This window comes from Temnothorax nylanderi, unplaced genomic scaffold (assembly GCF_030848795.1).
Source record: "Temnothorax nylanderi isolate EJ_2023f unplaced genomic scaffold, tnyl_v1.0 TNYL_tig0183_pilon, whole genome shotgun sequence".
Lineage (NCBI taxonomy): Eukaryota > Metazoa > Arthropoda > Insecta > Hymenoptera > Formicidae > Temnothorax > Temnothorax nylanderi.
In genome coordinates, this window is record NW_027249245.1 from 37,501 (window position 1) to 55,264 (window position 17,764).

At 31.6% G+C, this 17,764-nt stretch overlaps 2 protein-coding genes across 6 annotated transcripts in view; both read right to left on the minus strand.

Moving 5' to 3' along the window:
- Positions 1-3,676, minus strand: part of LOC139778426 (F-box/LRR-repeat protein 4-like) — a 4,090-nt gene extending 414 nt beyond the window's left edge. The window contains exons 1-8 of one of the 2 annotated variants that reach the window (XM_071716346.1): positions 3,574-3,676; positions 2,078-2,332; positions 1,851-1,956; positions 1,308-1,764; positions 1,016-1,217; positions 573-927; positions 178-499; positions 1-15 (exon numbers count right to left, since the gene is read on the minus strand). The exon at positions 1-15 is cut by the window's left edge and continues 414 nt beyond it. In XM_071716346.1, the coding sequence (XP_071572447.1) occupies positions 1-15; positions 178-499; positions 573-927; positions 1,016-1,217; positions 1,308-1,764; positions 1,851-1,956; positions 2,078-2,323 (1,703 nt within the window). In that variant the 5' untranslated portion in view covers positions 2,324-2,332; positions 3,574-3,676. Of the gene's footprint in view, positions 16-177; positions 500-572; positions 928-1,015; positions 1,218-1,307; positions 1,765-1,850; positions 1,975-2,077; positions 2,333-3,573 lie in introns of both variants that reach the window. The other variant, XM_071716345.1, reaches the window with a different exon arrangement.
- Positions 3,677-8,458: 4,782 nt separating this feature from the next.
- Positions 8,459-15,176, minus strand: LOC139778436 (F-box/LRR-repeat protein 4-like). 4 transcript variants are annotated; one of them, XM_071716364.1, is made up of 9 exons: positions 15,061-15,176; positions 11,013-11,270; positions 10,781-10,910; positions 10,464-10,689; positions 10,224-10,385; positions 9,932-10,133; positions 9,492-9,843; positions 9,074-9,413; positions 8,459-8,918 (listed from the first exon to the last, which is right to left on the minus strand). In XM_071716364.1, the coding sequence occupies exons 2-9, from the start codon at positions 11,259-11,261 to the stop codon at positions 8,612-8,614; spliced, it is 1,968 nt and encodes a 655-aa protein (XP_071572465.1). In that variant the 5' UTR covers positions 11,262-11,270; positions 15,061-15,176; the 3' UTR covers positions 8,459-8,611. The 4 variants fall into 4 exon arrangements, with proteins under 4 accessions (XP_071572465.1, XP_071572467.1, XP_071572464.1 ...); XM_071716366.1 differs by having other exon boundaries at positions 10,224-10,299; positions 10,411-10,689; XM_071716363.1 differs by having other exon boundaries at positions 10,224-10,689.
- Positions 15,177-17,764: the final 2,588 nt, after the last annotated feature.

Consider the following 17,764-nt stretch of genomic DNA (forward strand, 5'->3'; position numbering starts at 1 on the left):
TTAGTGCATTCAAATCTGTAACAAAAATCATATAATTATCACAATACTTCAATCACAAAGAGAATATTAATGCCACTTTTTCAAGATACTTGAGATGCAAGAGAAGCAAATACACAAATTTTGACATAAAAAATACGGTAACACGTATTTTAAATGAAAATTAAAAGACATACTTACACGGAAAGTTGCACTTTTCGTAAATTCTTACAGTCAGCGAGGGCGTTCAAACCCTGTGATGTAAGATCACAAGTAAACGATAAATATATTTTTTCCAAGTTGTGACACGAATTTCTTAACTCTATTGCAACTGCGTCTATATTTGTAACGGCGTGTCTAGGTGTCAAATGTAACTCACGCATTTGTTGATTTTTTTGCAGTATTTTGCAAAGACGTTGAGTTTTTATATATGTATTCCAAAGGTTTAAATTCTCCAAACCATTTAGCCTCTCAAGATACGAAAATCCTTCGTCGTCTATAAGACAATTATGTAGATCCAATACTAAAAAAAATATATTTTGGATATATGCAATTTACCCGCAATTTTGACAATCATACATATACATAATACATACCTTTTAAATTTTTGCACACCTCTGAAATTTTAAGTAGAGCACGATTGTCAACAGATTTACAACGGCTTAATCTTAAGTGCGTTAAATGCCTGCCGCAATTATCAAGAAAGTTTATGAAATCATGAACATGAAAGTTGCTTCCTGTAAGATCTAACTGTCGCAAATATTTACATAAAGCTGTAAAGGAACGAAATATAGTGCGCATACTCTCGTTGCAAGTTATAAGTCGCATGTTTAAACACGTATAGAGTTCAGGGTCCTGTAATAAATTATTGAAGCGCCTATTATTTAATTCTCTTACGCGATCAAACGTCTCCAAATCTAAGTTTTTAAATATTTTTAGTAGTATTTCATTCTGCAAAGATAAAATATAAAACTTTAATACACGAGATGACATTGCAATTAATATTATTATGAGAAACAGACCACTTATAATACTTTACCGGAAGCGCAGATAAACTGTAACGTGATAGCTCCTTGGATTCATCCGAAAAGAGTTTCATACGCTTAGCATAATTCGAATAATTTTTTAATAAAATACGACGAGAGTATTTCTGTCCAAGAGGTTGCACATAACCAGGGATTACCTCTTGAGACACCTTTTTATGCTTCAAATTACTCTTATAAGTAATCCTTCTCATATTACTGCAAATAACATCGGAATAAATTAAGTTTTATTGTTAAAAAAATAAAAAAAATTTTGAATATTATACTTAATATCAACGATTATAATACCTGTTACAAATAATGCAATATTCAGGAAAATTCTGTTGCAGATGAACTATATCCAAGTGTGCACTTTTTAAATCTGCTGTTAAATTATGAATTTCTTCATGGTATGGAGAGTACATGCAGTTAATTTTTTTTAATAGATTAGTTAAACTCTCGTTAGGATTTCTAGAAAGGATCAATTCTGATGTACCGATAAACATCACAGCATCTAGCTTAGTGTAAGAGGCAGATGAATTGTCTTTAAATACTAGTCTGAGCATTTTAGTTTTGAAGTTGCACGGATGCGATAATGGTGGAGAAAATAATCTTGATGTCGGTGGCACAATCTGAGACAATTCATCCCACAACTGAATCCACTGATTATTAGAATCTTGAGCGCAAATTTGAATTACGCTTCCAGGACTATATATTTCGTAAATACAGACTCTGATTGGATATACAGCTTCGTGAAACTCGATATCTTCAAAATAGGGAGTAAAATTATACTCTGTTCTCAACAAAAGAGTATCTTCTCTAACAAAATATATCAATTCAAGTATTACATACCAATATACTTATTTTCGCTCGTTGTCTGGTCCCATGTATGTAATGCAACCATACCAAAAATACGTCTTTTCATGGAATTTCTGTTTTGCCATGGAGATATTGAAACCTTGGTAACATCAATCTTCTGTATTAAAAGGTTAAAATGTAGAAAATCTTGTAGCATAAATTTATAGATAGCGATTAATTTGAACAGAATAATAACAGATAATATCAGGAAATACACATACTTCGACATATTTTCTTCCAGACGAACATGATGGATGAAACAATTCTCCATAGTTTTGAAATTTTGGTGGCCCAATTATGTCAGGGGCAGTAAGGAATACGCTAAGATTCCGGTGGTGCGTAACAAATCTTTTCTTCACAAATTGATAGATGAAATCAACACTATCTTCTTCTCCTACGGATACTCTGCCGACATAGGGATATCGACTACAACTCTCGCAATATAAAGATTTATTGTAGGTTGTCATATTTTTTTTCTAAAAGGAGACAAAAAACGTGGAGAATAATAATCCTTAATTTTTTTGAATATGCTAAAATGTATTATAATATCATATATTTATAGTCATAGCGTAAAAATTATATAATCTAAGTTTGTCTTGCTTCTATTTACATTGCTATATAGTACTGACATTATTACATAGTCTGCAAGTATATTATTATTAAATAATTAATTATTTTAAGAAAAATAACAGTTCTTTCTATTTTGTTATTATAGAAAAATGTTTTCTTTTTATAAATCTAAAATATTACGAGTTCTGTGTTCTTTTATCACCAAGTGCACGAGCACAAAAGAAAAAACGAAAAAATTTCAAAATTTAGATTGCTCACATTCACCACACATACGCTCAATTCTAAATAACTAAGGTTCATTCTACAGTAGCCGTAGATGTAAGAGTAGATGTAACAAGACATAAGCAGTAAGTTATTGACTAATAAGATTCTTACAATTTAATAATAATTAAATGCAGTTAGTCAATTCTTGAGCTTTTACGGCTATTATAGAATAGGTTTAAGATTTTTCGAAATGTATTTTTTATCTTACTCAACCTTCCGTGTGCCTGGTGAATTTTTTAGCGCGATGCGCTGGTGGGTCTGACAGACCCGAAAGTTTGAAAATAAGTATATCCTGGTATAATCATAATATCAAATTTTTATCGAAAGTATTATTTAGTTTATGTTTTTATAAACTTATAAAATGGTGCGAGCACGACATGTAAACAGCAGCATTCAGGCCGCCAGCGTTTCCGATTACGAAGTTATTCCTTTAAAAGCACATTTAGTGGGTCTCTCAGACCAAACCAGGCGCACGAAGGGTTAAAAAAAGATATCTTTTATCTCATTTTCCAATACACGTTACAGTGTATTCCACCACGTGGTAGTGTTCCATCATGTGATAGTAGAACATATGTATGTACGGCATACACCCGTGCACCGCGTGCACGAGCACCAATAAATTGCAAAATTTTAATTGTTTACGTTCGCTACATTCACGCTTGCGCTTCTAATAAGTGACTAAAATTTTTTAAAATGTATTTTTTCATTTATTTAATGTATCTTATATCTCATTGTTTGATACAGCTAGGTTATATTGCGATCTAACAATAAGTCGCACTAAGGATCACACAGTGAATAAAGAGAATTACCGGAAATTTAACTCGAGACTAAACCGAAAAATTAATCAGAAAAACTTATTTCTGTCGATTTTTATACTACTTACTGTTTATATCAGCAAGGCAGATTTGATTTTTTCTGTATAAAATGAAAAAATCATGAAAGAGAAGAAATGTTGGAACACGTGGTTGGTGAGCGCACACTACTTTTGTATGGGTCTACAGCTATATTATATACTAGACTGCCAACTCTCACGAAATACATGGGCCTGAAAGGTGGGCCAGGAGACACGGTGGAGACCTCTGTCGGGTTGGCTTAGCTGCGACTCGCTGCGAGTCCGTATTTTATTTATTATAAATTTTTAAGAGCAAAAATGCAAAATCGGGCTCTTTACCTCCCTGCATTATTATATAAAGAGTATATAAAAAAAAATTCACGAATCTATGTAACTTATTTTATAAGAAATCTGGATATTACGAATCCGTAATTCGTAATATCCATATTTCTCATAAAATAAGTTACATAGATTCGTGAATTTTTTTTTATATACTCTTTATATAATAATGCAGGGAGGTAAAGAGCCCGATTTTGCATTTTTGCTCTTAAAAATTTATAATAAATAAAATAGGAGTTAAAGTGCAGTTTAACGTGCACTTAGTGCATAAAGTGCACCTGAGTGTACCTGAGTTTGCCTGGGTCTCCTGCCGACCCTTAAGTCCAAACCCCAGGATTCAGGTAAATTACTGGAAAGCGAAAAAAAGACTAGCTAGAGGGTGGGGATATTGAAGGACGCAAGCAGGTAGATACATATAGCGTTTTCTACTGGAAAAACTACCCGGACAACACATAAGGCGATTTTTGGCGATCATTTGGTATGGTTTATTGGTACATATACTAAAGTTTCTATCAGTGGTTGCTATTGGGGCTAGTTCAGTTTGATACACTTTGGTTGCTTATACCAGGAGTTACGCAAAAAATCGTCTATAAACACTAAAAGATAATGAAAAAGATGTATTTCTTAAATTTTCTTTTTGACAAAGCGAGAAGATGTGTGAATGTCTTATTGAGAAAGTTATCATAAAAAAGATACCGTTTCGTCGTCTCTTTTACGATGTCCTTCAATGAAGACAAAAGAACATGTTAAAAATATCTTTCCGGTCAATCAAAAACAGTTATTATTTTACATTATTATTTTATATTTGTATATCAAACATCAAAACTCAATATATCCATCAAAAAAATAAAAACTGTTTTATTTAGTTTTATTATGCTTGCAAGACAATCCGCTCGTAGCCCGTTAGTATTCTATAGTCACTTTAAATATTAGATAATTTTAAATAAATAATTTTAGACAATTTTTGGGAGCACAAATTAAATCTTATTCTACAGAGAATAATGTATAAGGTACCCATTTTTAAAAACATTAATTTTCACTAAAATTAGTTTTTTAATTTTTCTATTAACAAACTGTATGTACAGTCGGGGACTAATAGGTTGTCCGGTTGAGTTTTGGAACGTATCTCATTTGGAAGTAAATTAGCACCAGTGCACACGGTTTACGCAGTGATTTATTAAAAGAGTAGACAAACAAGATGTCAAATATTTTGAAATGTTAAAAAAATTGGTAATTGCTAACATAGCTAGATTATTAAATATAAATAGGATCTCCGAAACTTAACCGGACAACCTTTTGGCCCTTGATTATACATGGACAATTCCACGCCAATCGGACGAGGAATGACATCGTATTTTTTAAATTAGTTGAAAATGTTTTTTATATAAAATATCTATACATAAAATAAGGAAATACGTATTTTTTTGTTTGTTCAAAATGTTTTCTTTTGCAGAATATTAAGGAGGTTCGATTGCTTCATCGGGAGGAGTAGTGGGACGCGGGGGTTCTGGCAACAGCGCACTAGCGTTTGAAGTAGTGGGAGTGAAGGGGATTGCTCTGATTGGTCGCCGCGTGTATAGTGCGTGCTGCTGCTCACGACCGTGGCAGTCTAGCAGACGAAAAATCAAGCAATTTATGCTTTAATAATTAATTTTTCTACGAAATGTGCGGTAACCTTCCCCTTTCTTTCACTCATTTATTTGTAAATTATTAAGTTACATGTGCATATTTTTTTTTCCTTATCATTTGCATTTTTTCTTGCACTTATTTCATTCTGAAGGTGTGCAATATGTCATTTCCCATAAGAACCTAGGTTAAAAAGTACAATTTTTGGAGTAGATTTTTTTCAAAACGGGACGGTGAAAAATTCCCAAAAAATTCACATAATTCTATTTTGCATTCCAGAACAACATATTAAAATTTCATGAAACTGGCTGCATTTTTTTGTAGCCACTGAACCTCCTTAAAATGCAATGTAAAAAAAAACAAAAAAAAGAACAGGGAGTTAAGAAATAATCTACAATTATAAGAAAAATATGTAAAGCAAATATTTTCTTGACCGCTAATAAAAAGACGCGTTTTCGAATATGATGTAAATTATAATAAACGAGAAAAATTGTATATATCACTTAGAAATCGTGCAGCATAAATAAGTGCAACAATTTCGTAATTTTAGAATTTTGGATAAATGAAGTGACACATCCCGTACAAAGAGATAGTTTGAGCGCCATGTTAGCTGAAGTTGAAACTATAAGTCCAAACACCATTTTTACTGTTCCTAGCGAGCCATTATTCGAGGAAAGAGAAGTTAAAGAGTGCGAGAAGGTCGGGTGAATATAACGACCTATTTTATTTCAAATTTTTGCAGCGTTACTGCAATTATATAAAAATCAATATTAAATTACTCATTCATATTTTCCCTTTGGATACGATAAATAACACAGGCCCACAAAAAAAGAAAAGTTGTCTGCGCCATGGACTTAATTTCATTGTCGTATAAGGTTTCTTTTTTAAGATATAATATTTAATAACTGGATTTCCACTTTTTTCTTCTAGTTATGCAACTTTCAATATAAAAAATGCGCTTGGTGATGAGTGTAAATATTATGTATTATTGCTGATTAAGGATAATCGAAACAGACAAATTGGAAGGTACTATTATAGGTACATATATGTATATATATAATTTATCTTTTCGTTAAAATTAAAAGAATTTGTATTGATTAGTAAATTTGAATTTATTGTAGATTGTTGTGTCCGGTTTGAATGCCATTCGACAATATTTATCGGGATTAAGGATGTATATCGCTTATGTCGAAATAGATAGACGAAGCTGATATTTACAGAGATTGTGCACTTATATATCCCAAAAACCTGTGTTAAATTTGCGATCGATTGTCTAACCCGTTACTGAGATATTCGCTTTAAAAGTTACAGAAATTGTATACATATAGATAAACTCCCCATGTAAATATCATATTATGTATCTCTGCTCCTGTACCGTGAAAATAAGTGAAATTTATATGGTACACTTCTGCACTGAGAGAAAACGAAGTAGTTGTGGCAACTATTCGTTTGGCAACTCTGCAATTTAAGTACTTGCAACTAGTTTTCCAAAGTAATAGGAACTAAATAGTACTGAATACTATAAAAATATAGTCACAGAAACAATATTTGTCAACTATTAGTTGATAGTGAAATAGCGCCTCAACTATAATTATTATAGTTATATAGACTCCATAAAATAAGATATAACAATAACATTTTTCCAGTTTAGACAAATATTGTTTTGAAGTGAAGCATACTTCTCCAGAAGCCAACGCGGCGCGGGCGGCAGCGCGGGCTCGCGCGGCGAGAGAGTTCGGCTCGCGCCCGCTACGCGGCGCATCGCCAGTATCCTTTCGCGTAGTTAAAATTCAACATCGATTCCTATAACTAGGGCCGCTCAGCAGAGTTTTTCCAGCGAAGTACAAAAAAATATGTACAAATGGAAATTTTGAAGCGTACAGCGCAACTGAGAATTTTCTCTTTCTAGACAATTCTAAGGATCGCCAGTTAGGGTGTGCTCACCCACATATATTAATCAATTTTAAATTATAAAATTCTTTTTTACGTTAAAATTCTTATTTTTCATGTAGTGCTTTTTCACTTAATGTTTACTTTTAAGTCTTTTAGTTTAACAAATAAGAAATTATTCTTTAGACAACTCTAAAAATTATGTCCTCTTTACTACAAAAATTATGTTGATATTACTACAATAATATTATTCATGTTACTACAACATACTTTTTGCATACACAATATATTTTTCGTTAATGCCACTATTTTTTTGTAGTTTATATAACTTATTTATTGTTGTTATTACAACTATATTATACATAGTTGAGGCGCTATTTATCCACAAATTTCTAGTTGCTTTGTCCACAAATTTCTAGTTGCTGGTACAAATTTTTTCTCTGAGTGTGAGTGTGAGACATCAAGACGTGCAATTATGGTTTTTTAATTTTATCTGTTAAACTTTTTCAATTTTTAAATGATTTAAAGTATGCAAGAAATATTAAAAACGCTGATATTAATTCTCCAGGAATCCAAAGACAAAAAAATGTATATAAATATAGTTACGGCACATCTAATAGAATGTAAAAGACGTAGATTTAGTGACTGTAAATAACAGTTACTACTATTTTTTTCAGAAAAAATCTCGAAAAAAATTGTTGTTAATCAATTCAAATTTTGTTGCTATATTTTTGTTTGTTGATGATCTACTTGTGTGTAAAATATTATTATATTGGTAACATTTTTTAATGTTCACACTTTTCTCTGTAAAATCCTTTGTAAAACAAATTGATAACTTTTTATCTAAATTGTGAATCGATTTGAAATTTGGCCCCGAACTTTGAAAGACAATACAGAATATGATATTAAATTTTCATCAACTTTGTTACATTTTGACTAATTATCCAGAACACCCTTAAGATAGATCAATTGCGATAGATGATAGCAATGTGAGAGGCAAATGTCACATAAACATTTAGATTATTAGAAGATGATCGAATTAAAGTCGACAGATCAATGATCTGAATGAAGAACAATTAAATTTCTTATTATATATGAAATTTTATTCAAAATTGTCCATATATTTTCTAATATCAAGCGACACGGTCTCGCGTCAAGTACACGTGCAGCGCGAGACTGCCCCGTGTATTTTTACGCGATCGAACGAGTCGCAAATACCCGAAATTTTGAGTTCTCAATAATACGTATAGACGGACACATGCGGATATCTTTTCTTCCATTCATTCACTAAGTCGTCGCTAATCTTACAAAATAGGAAGTAAAATTCTTGCAGTTTAGGACATTGTTTGAAAATGACGGAATATTTATCAGGTCCTTCATACTCCACCTTTAAAAAAAATAACTTTTTCAAATTCTTGCACTGCGCTAGAAATTCCAAATTGCGATCAGTAAGGACAATAGGGGACAAAAAAATTTCTTCCAGGCGTTGACAGCAAGAAAGTAATCTGTTCAAGCTATCATCAGTGATTGGGCATGAAAATCTGTAACAAAAATCATATAATTATTACAATACTTCAATCACAAAGAGAATAGTCACTTTTTCAAGATAATTGAGATGCAAGAGAAGCAAACACCAATTTTGATATAAAAAATACGGTAACACGTATTTTAAATGAAAATTAAAAGACATACTTACAGGGAAAATTGCACTTTTCGTAAATTCTTACAGTTAGCGAGGGCGTTCAAACCCTGCGATGTAAGATCACAAGTAACCGGTAAATATATTGCTTCCAAGTTGTGACACGAATTTCTTAACTCCATTGCAACTGCGTCTATGTTTATAACGTCTACGTTTGTAACGGCGAGTCTAGGTGACAAAAGTAACTCACGCATCCGTTGATTTCTTTGCAGTATTTTGCAAAGACGTTGTGTTTTTATATATGTATTCCAAAGGTTTAAACTCTCCAAACTATTTAGCTTCTGAAGATACGAAAATCCTTCGTCGTCTATGCGAGAACAATGACTTAGATCCAATTCTAAAAATAAAATATGTCTTGAATATATGCAATTTACTCGTAATCTTGACAATCTTCATATACAGTATACGTACATACCTTTTAAATTTTTGCATATCTCTGAAATTTTAAGTAAAGCACGACTGTCAACAGATTTACAACAGCTTAATCTTAAGTGCGTTAAACGCCTACCGCAATTATCAAGAAAGTTTATGAAATCATTAACATCAAAGTTGCTTTCTGCAAGATCTAACTGTCGCAAATATTTACATAAAGCTGTAAAGCCACGAAACAGAATATGCATATCTGTGAGAGATATATTTTGCATGTTCAAACACGTATAGAGTTCAGGGTCCTGTAATAAATTATTGAAGCGCCTATTATTTAATTCTCTTACGCGACCAAACGTCGCCAAATCTAAGTTTTTAAATATTTTTAGTAGTATTTCATTCTGCAAAGATAAAATATAAAACTTTAATACACGAGATGACATTGCAATTAATATTATTATGAGAAACAGACCACTTATAATACTTTACCGGAAGCGCAGATAAACTGTAACGTGATAGCTCCTTGGATTCATCCGAAAAGAGTTTCATACGCTTAGCATAATTCGAATAACTTTTTAATAAAATACGACGAGAGTATTTCTGTCCAAGAGGTTGCACATAACCAGGGATTACCTCTTGAGACACCTTTTTGTGCTTCAAATTACTTTTATAAGTAATCCTTCTCATATCACTGCAAATAACATCGGAATAAATTAATTTTTATTGTTAAAAAAATAAAAAAAATATTGAATATTATACTTAATATCAACGATTATAATACCTGTTACAAATAATGCAATATTCAGGAAAATTCTGTTGCAGATGAACTATATCCAAGTGTGCACTTTTCAAATCTGCTGTTAAATTATGAACATTATCATGGTGTGGAGAGTACATGCATTTAATTCTTTTTAACAGATTAGTTAAACTCTCGTTAGGATTTCTAGAAATGATCAATTTTGATGTACCGATAAGCATCACAGCATCTAGCTTTGTATAAGAGGCAGGTGGTGAATTGTACTGTTTAAATATTAGCCTGAGCATTTTGGTTTTAAAGTTGCACGGATGCGATAAGGGTGGGGAAAATAATCTTGATGTCGGCGGTACAATATGAGACGATTCATTCCACAACTGAATCCATTCCTTATTATCAGAATCTTGAGCGCAAATTTGAGTTACTCTTCCAGGATTATATATTTCATAAATACAGATTCTGATTGGATATACAGCTTCGTGAAACTCAATATCTTCAAAATAGAAAATATAATTATACTCTCTTCTTAACAAAAGCGTATCTTTTCTAACAATATATTATTTATCAATTCAAGTATTACATACCAATATACTTATTTTCGCTCGTCGTCTGCTTCAATGTATGTAATGCAACAATGCCAAATATATGTCTTTTCAAGAAATTTCTGTTTTGCCATGGAGATATTGAAATCTTGATACCATCAATATTTTTTCTCTGTATTAAAAGGTTAAAATGTAGAAAATATTGTAGATCATAAAATAGATAGCGATTAATTTGAACAGAACAATAACAGATAATACCAGGAAATATACATACTTCGACATATTTTCCACCACAAAAACATGATGGATTAAACAATTCTCCATAGTTTTGAAATTTCGATGGCCCAATTATGTCAGAGGCAGTAAAGAAAACGCTAAGATTCCGGTGGTGCGTAACATATCTTTTCTTCACAAATTGATAGATGAAATTAACACTATCTTCTTCTCCTACGGATACTCTGCCGACATAGGGATATCGACTACAACTCTCGCAATATATAGATTGATGGTTGTGGGTTGTCATATTTTCTCTCTGAAAGAAGACAAAAAATATGGAGGATAATAATCCTTTCTTTTTTAGAATATGCTAAAATGCATTATAATAACATATATTTATAATTATAGCGTAAACATTACATAATCTAAGTTTGTCGTGCTTCTATTTACATTGCTATATAGTATTGACATTATTACATAATCTGCATGTATATCGTTACTAAATAATTAATTATTTTAAGAAAAATAATTAAGGAAAATTTAAGGAAAATAACAGTTTTATTTATTTTGTTATTACAGAAAAATGTTCTTTTTATAAATCTAAAATATTACGAGCTCTGTGTTCTTCTACCACCACGTGCACGGGCACAAAGGAAAAAACAAAAAAATAAAAAAGGTAGATTGTTCACATTCACCACACATACGCTCAATTCTAAATAACTAAGGTTCATTCTACGGTAGCCGTAGATGTAAGAGTAGATGTAACAAGACGTAAGCAGTAAGTTATTGACTAATAAAATTCTTACAATTTAATAATAATCGAATGCAGTTAGTCAATTTTTGAGCTCTTACGGCTATTATAGAATAGGTTTAAGATTTTTTGAAATGTATTTTTTATCTTACTTAACCTTCCGTGTGGCTGGTAAATTTTTTAGCGCGGTGCGCCGGTGGGTCTGACAGACCCGAAAGTTTGAAGTTAAGTATATCCTGGTATAATTATAATATCAAATTTTTATTGAAAGTATTATTTAGTTTATGTTTTTATAAACTTATAAAATGGTGCGAGCACGATATGTAAACAGTAGCTACTAAAATATTCAGGCCGCCAGCGTTCCCGATTACGAAGTTATTTCTTCAAAAGCACGCTAGTGGGTCTATCAGACCTAACCCGGCGCACGGAGGGTTAAAAAAAGGTATCTTTTATCACATTTTCCGATGGGGTAACTCGGGGGAATATGCCATACTTAAACAAAAATTTGATTTTTTTCTTTCTTTTTGAAGTATCTTTGCATACTGGTCTTCTTTTTCCTTCTTTTATCTGCCATTTGTACATGATTTTAACAAATTATTTTGATTGCTTACTATTAAAAAAAAGAAATACAAAAGTGTTGCAAAATACCATATTACCCAACCATATGGGTAATTATAGAAAAATGTTTTTTTATAAATCTAAAATATTGCGAGCTCTGTGTTCTTCTACCACCACGTGCACGTGCACAAAGGAAAAAACAAAAAAATTACAAAATTTAGATTGTAGATGTAAGAGTAGATGTAACAAGACGTAAGCAGTAAGTTATTGACTAATAAGATTGTTACAATTTAATAATAATCGGATGCAGTTAGTCAATTTTTGAGCTCTTATGGCTATTCCCATACAGCACAAAATGTTTTCAAAAAATATTTCTAAATATTTCTATAAAAATATTGCGAGAAACATTTTAAAATGGTTTTAGGAATATTTTAAAATAGTTTAAAAACCTTTTGTGGTAACATTTTTAAGAATATTTTGAGAATCTTTTAAAAATATTTTTAAAAACGTTCTTTTTTATCACCCAGATAAAATTTTCTTAAATATTTGAAATGTATTTTTAAAATATTAATTAGAATTTACATATTTATTGTATCATAATCTTGTTTCAAAATATTTAAAAAATATTTTTATTTCTTATTGGTTTTATAATCTTTTTTCAAATATTTTCAAAAATATTTTTGAAATATGAAATATTCTTAATTAAATATGTATGTCGCTTATGTCAAAATAAAGAGATAAAGCTGAAATTTACAGAGATTGTGCACTTATATATCCCAAAAACCTGTGTTAAATTTGCGATCGATTGTCCGACCCGTTTCTGAAATATTTACTTTAAAAGTTACAGAAATTGTGTATATATATATATATATATTAAATATATATATATATATATATATATATATATATATATACTTCCCATGTAAATATCCCAGGTAGCACACATGGTCTTATTGACGTCAATTTAAGGTCATATTTCGTCCACGACGTCATATGTCCTTTATATGACGTGTATTTGGCGTCCTATTGTGGATATGAAAGTATGACGTCATGAAAAGGACATGAATTAGACGTCATTTTAAGACCAAATTTGGTACACGACAATTTTATTTTCATTTTTTGAGTTTTTCTTAATTAAAACAGACCCATACAGCATAGAAGCTTGCAAGACATTGCAGGAACGTTACAAGTTGCAATGTAATGTTGTAAAGACAATTGCAACATTTCGTTGAAATATTAGAACAACATTGCAGAAATATTATAAGAATAATTGAAAATATAGTACTATAACTTACTCCGTGAACATATATGCACACACATACATAAATAATATATTTTTTTTAGATTTATGTTTCTTTTTTAATTCCTAATTATTTTTCAACTTTGATTCAATTCATTAAATAAATTCTTTATTTTGTCAGGTAGCGTCTTTAGGCGTTATCATGCATGTTGTTAACGTTATTATATTAATATTATATTATGTTAAATATACGAATGTCATATTAATAATTATTGTACATTAATTGTAATTGCGTTATTATTTTTAATATTTACCGGTTATTATCATTACACGATTTTTGAACACTATAAAGAAATGTTATATAGAAGTATAAGCAACAAGGAAGCGTCAGAATCAAAGGATCACCACTAGTCCGTTCGATCATCGATGTCAAGCGACGTTAGGTGCGGTACTGACTCGGATGGGTGACCGCGCGGCTGTATGCACACACGACATATATATAATAAATGTATTTTTTTTTCTAAAATTCTTAATTCACAACAGCATAACGGCATATACATACCTTTAAATGACTCATATTTATGTCATTTTTAAAGCATTTTTAAAATTATTATGAACATATTTTATTTTTTAAAACAATATTTCTAAAAGACTTTACAAATATTATTGAATATATTTATTTGCAATCTTTTAAAAATATTTTTGAAAATATTTTTCTGACTTGATCTGACGGACATAGAAACATTCTAAAAATATTTTTGTAAATTATTTTAAATTATTTTAATCTTCCTAAAAAATATTTTAAAAATATTTAAAAAACATTTTGTGCTGTATGGGTTATAGAATGGATTTAAGATTTTTCGAAATGTATTTTTTATCTTACTTAACCTTCCGTGTGCCTGGTGAATTTTTTAACGCGGTGCGCTGGTGGGTCTGACAGACCCGAAAGTTTGAAAATAAGTATATCCTGGTATAATCATAATATCAAATTTTTATCGAAAGTATTATTTAGTTTATGTTTTCATAAACTTATAAAAATGGTCCGAGCGACATGTAAACAGCAGCATTCAGGCCGCCAGCGTTTCCGATTACGAAGTTATTCCTTTAAAAGCACATTTAGTGGGTCTCTCAGACCAAACCAGGCGCACGAAGGGTTAAAAAAAGATATCTTTTATCTCATTTTCCAATACACGTTACAGTGTATTCCACCACGTGGTAGTGTTCCATCATGTGATAGTAGAACATATGTATGTACAGCATACACGCGTGCACCGCGTGCACGAGCACCAATAAATTGCAAAATTTTAATTGTTTACGTTCGCTACATTCACGCTTGCGCTTCTAATAAGTGACTAAAATTTTTTAAAATGTATTTTTTCATTTATTTAATGTATCTTATATCTCATTGTTTGATACAGCTAGGTTATATTGCGATCTAACAATAAGTCGCACTAAGGATCACACAGTGAATAAAGAGAATTACCGGAAATTTAACTCGAGACTAAACCGAAAAATTAATCAGAAAAACTTATTTCTGTCGATTTTTATACTACTTACTGTTTATATCAGCAAGGCAGATTTGATTTTTTCTGTAAAAAATGAAAAAATCATGAAAGAGAAGAAATGTTGGAACACGTGGTTGGTGAGCGCACACTACTTTTGTATGGGTCCACATCTATATTATATACTAGACTGCCAACTTCCACGAAATACATGGACCTGAAAAGTGTTACATCCAAACCCCAGGATTCAGGTAAATTACTGGAAAGCGAAAAAAAGACTAGCTAGAGGGTGGGGATATTGAAGGACGCAAAAGCAGGTATGTACATATAGAGTTTTCTACTGGAAAAATTACCCGGACAACACATAAGGCGATTTTTGGCGATCGTTTGGTATTCATATACTAAAGTTTCTATCGGTGGTTGCTATTGGGGGTGGTGCAGTTTGGTACACTTTGGTTGCTTATACCAGGAGTCACGCCAAAAATCGCCTATAAACACTAAAAGATGTATTTCTTAAATTTTTTTTTTGACAAAGCGAAAAGATGTGTGAAAGTCTTATTGAGAAAGTCATCATAAAAAAGATACCGTTTCGTCGTCTCTTTTATGATGTCTTTCAATAAAGACAAAAAAAAACGTTAAAAATATCTTTTCGGCCAATCAAAAATAGTTATTACTAGAGTTCCTCTAGTAAGAGTTAGGACACCCCGGTCTGACTCCTGATTGGTTCCGCCATTAATGGGGGAGACGTTAGTGGGAGTGAGACAAAGCTATAAGTGGGAGTGAGACAAAGACCCATGAAAAGTACGAGTGGGGAGGCTGTCTCTCTCGATCGTTCGCATAATTCCCCATTAATGGCGGACGGTGTCCTAACTCTTACTAGAGGAACTCTAGTTATTACTAGCTGGTTACCCGGGCTTCGCCCGGGAGTCGTTTTTCTTAAAACAACTTCATTTATGTTTCAATATCCTTATTGTGGACAAACATAAGGAGTGTTCATGGATTAAACATGTTGTAACCAATCTTTTTCTACTCGGTCAATTATTTCCAGAAAAATTGGAAAATTTCTGATACCGGTTTTCAAAAAGATTGATAACGAAAAATTATACACTTTATGGCACTCCCCGGGAAATTCTATATATACTTCTGTTTTATATACAATTCTTTAAGATTCGGTCAATTATTTCCCGAAAAATTGAAAAAATTTCGGATACCGGTTCCAAAAAAGATCGGTAACGAAAAACTATACAATGTATAGCACTTCCCGGGAAATTCTATATATACACCTGTTTTATATACAATTCTTTAAGATTCGGTAAATTATTTCCCGAAAAATTAGAAAATTTTCGGATACCGGTTTTCAAAAAGATCGGTAACGAAAAATTATACACTTTATAGCACTCCCCGGAAAATTCTACCCCTGTTTTATATACAATTCTTTAAGATTCGGTCAATTATTTCCCGAAAAATTGGAAAAATTTCGGATACCGGTTCCCAAAAAGATCGATAACGAAAAACTATACACTCTATAACACTCCCCGGAAAATTCTACCCCTATTTCATATACTTTTGGCAAAAATTCGGTCGAATAGTTTAAGAGTGTATAAAGAACATACATACATATTGTACATACATACATACATACATACATACATACATACATACATACATACAGACATTCTATTTTATATATATAGATTTTACATTATCATTTTAGGGGAGACGGCTGGTCTAGTGGGTAGAGCGCCAGATTCGTAATCCGGAGAACCGGGTTCGAATCCCGCTAGGCCGATGAGAATTTTTCTCAGCAAAACGCTGCCCCCCCCCCCCCCCCCATCTAGCGGATAGATCTCAAAAGGATACAGTATCCCCAGATGTAGAGTTCCTATATTATACAGGGACTCTACCCAGATATAAAACTGGGCTCCGTCTTCCGGAAGAGACGTTAAACCGTTGGTCCAAAAAAAAAATGGTAATGGAAGTGGATGAAATGATAGGGTTGGGTACGTCCCTTCAAAACGCCCTTTAAGGCGCCCTCGGGGTAAATAAAGTATATATCTTTATCCTTTATCCTTTACATTATCATTTTATATTTGTATAAAACATCAAAATTCAATATATCCAAAAAAGTAAAAACTGTTTTATTTAGTTTTATTGTGCTTGCAAGATAATCCGCTTGTAGCCCGTTAGTAGTCAGTTTTGGAACGCATTCTATTTGAAGTGGATTTGCACCAATGCACATGGCTTACGCAGTGATACATTATAAAAGCAGACAAACGAGATGTCAAATATATTAAAGTGTTAGAAGAATTGGTAATTGCTGACATAGTAGCTAGATATATTAAATATAAATGGGATCTCTGAAACTCAGCCGGAAACTACAACCTTTTAGTTTTCGACTGTACATGGGCAATTCTACGTCAAATCGTAAAAAAGACCTCGTATTTTTTAAATCGGTTAAAACTTCTTTTACATGTATACATAATAAATAAGGAGATACGTATTTTTTTGTTTGTTCAAAATATAGATATATTTTCTTTTGCAGAATATTAAATTACGTTGTGATGTCATATATATTGATACATTAATTAATCTTTGAAGAACACAAAGCTCGCACTAATTCATGACATTATATAATTTCTTGTTGCAAGATATTTTATATTTTCAGCAAGGGGAGCTGAATTTTTCGATTGTGTTGATTGATTTTCATTCCATCGTCTCTTCATATCTTCGTTGAGATATCTAAATTTTTTTCTTTTCTG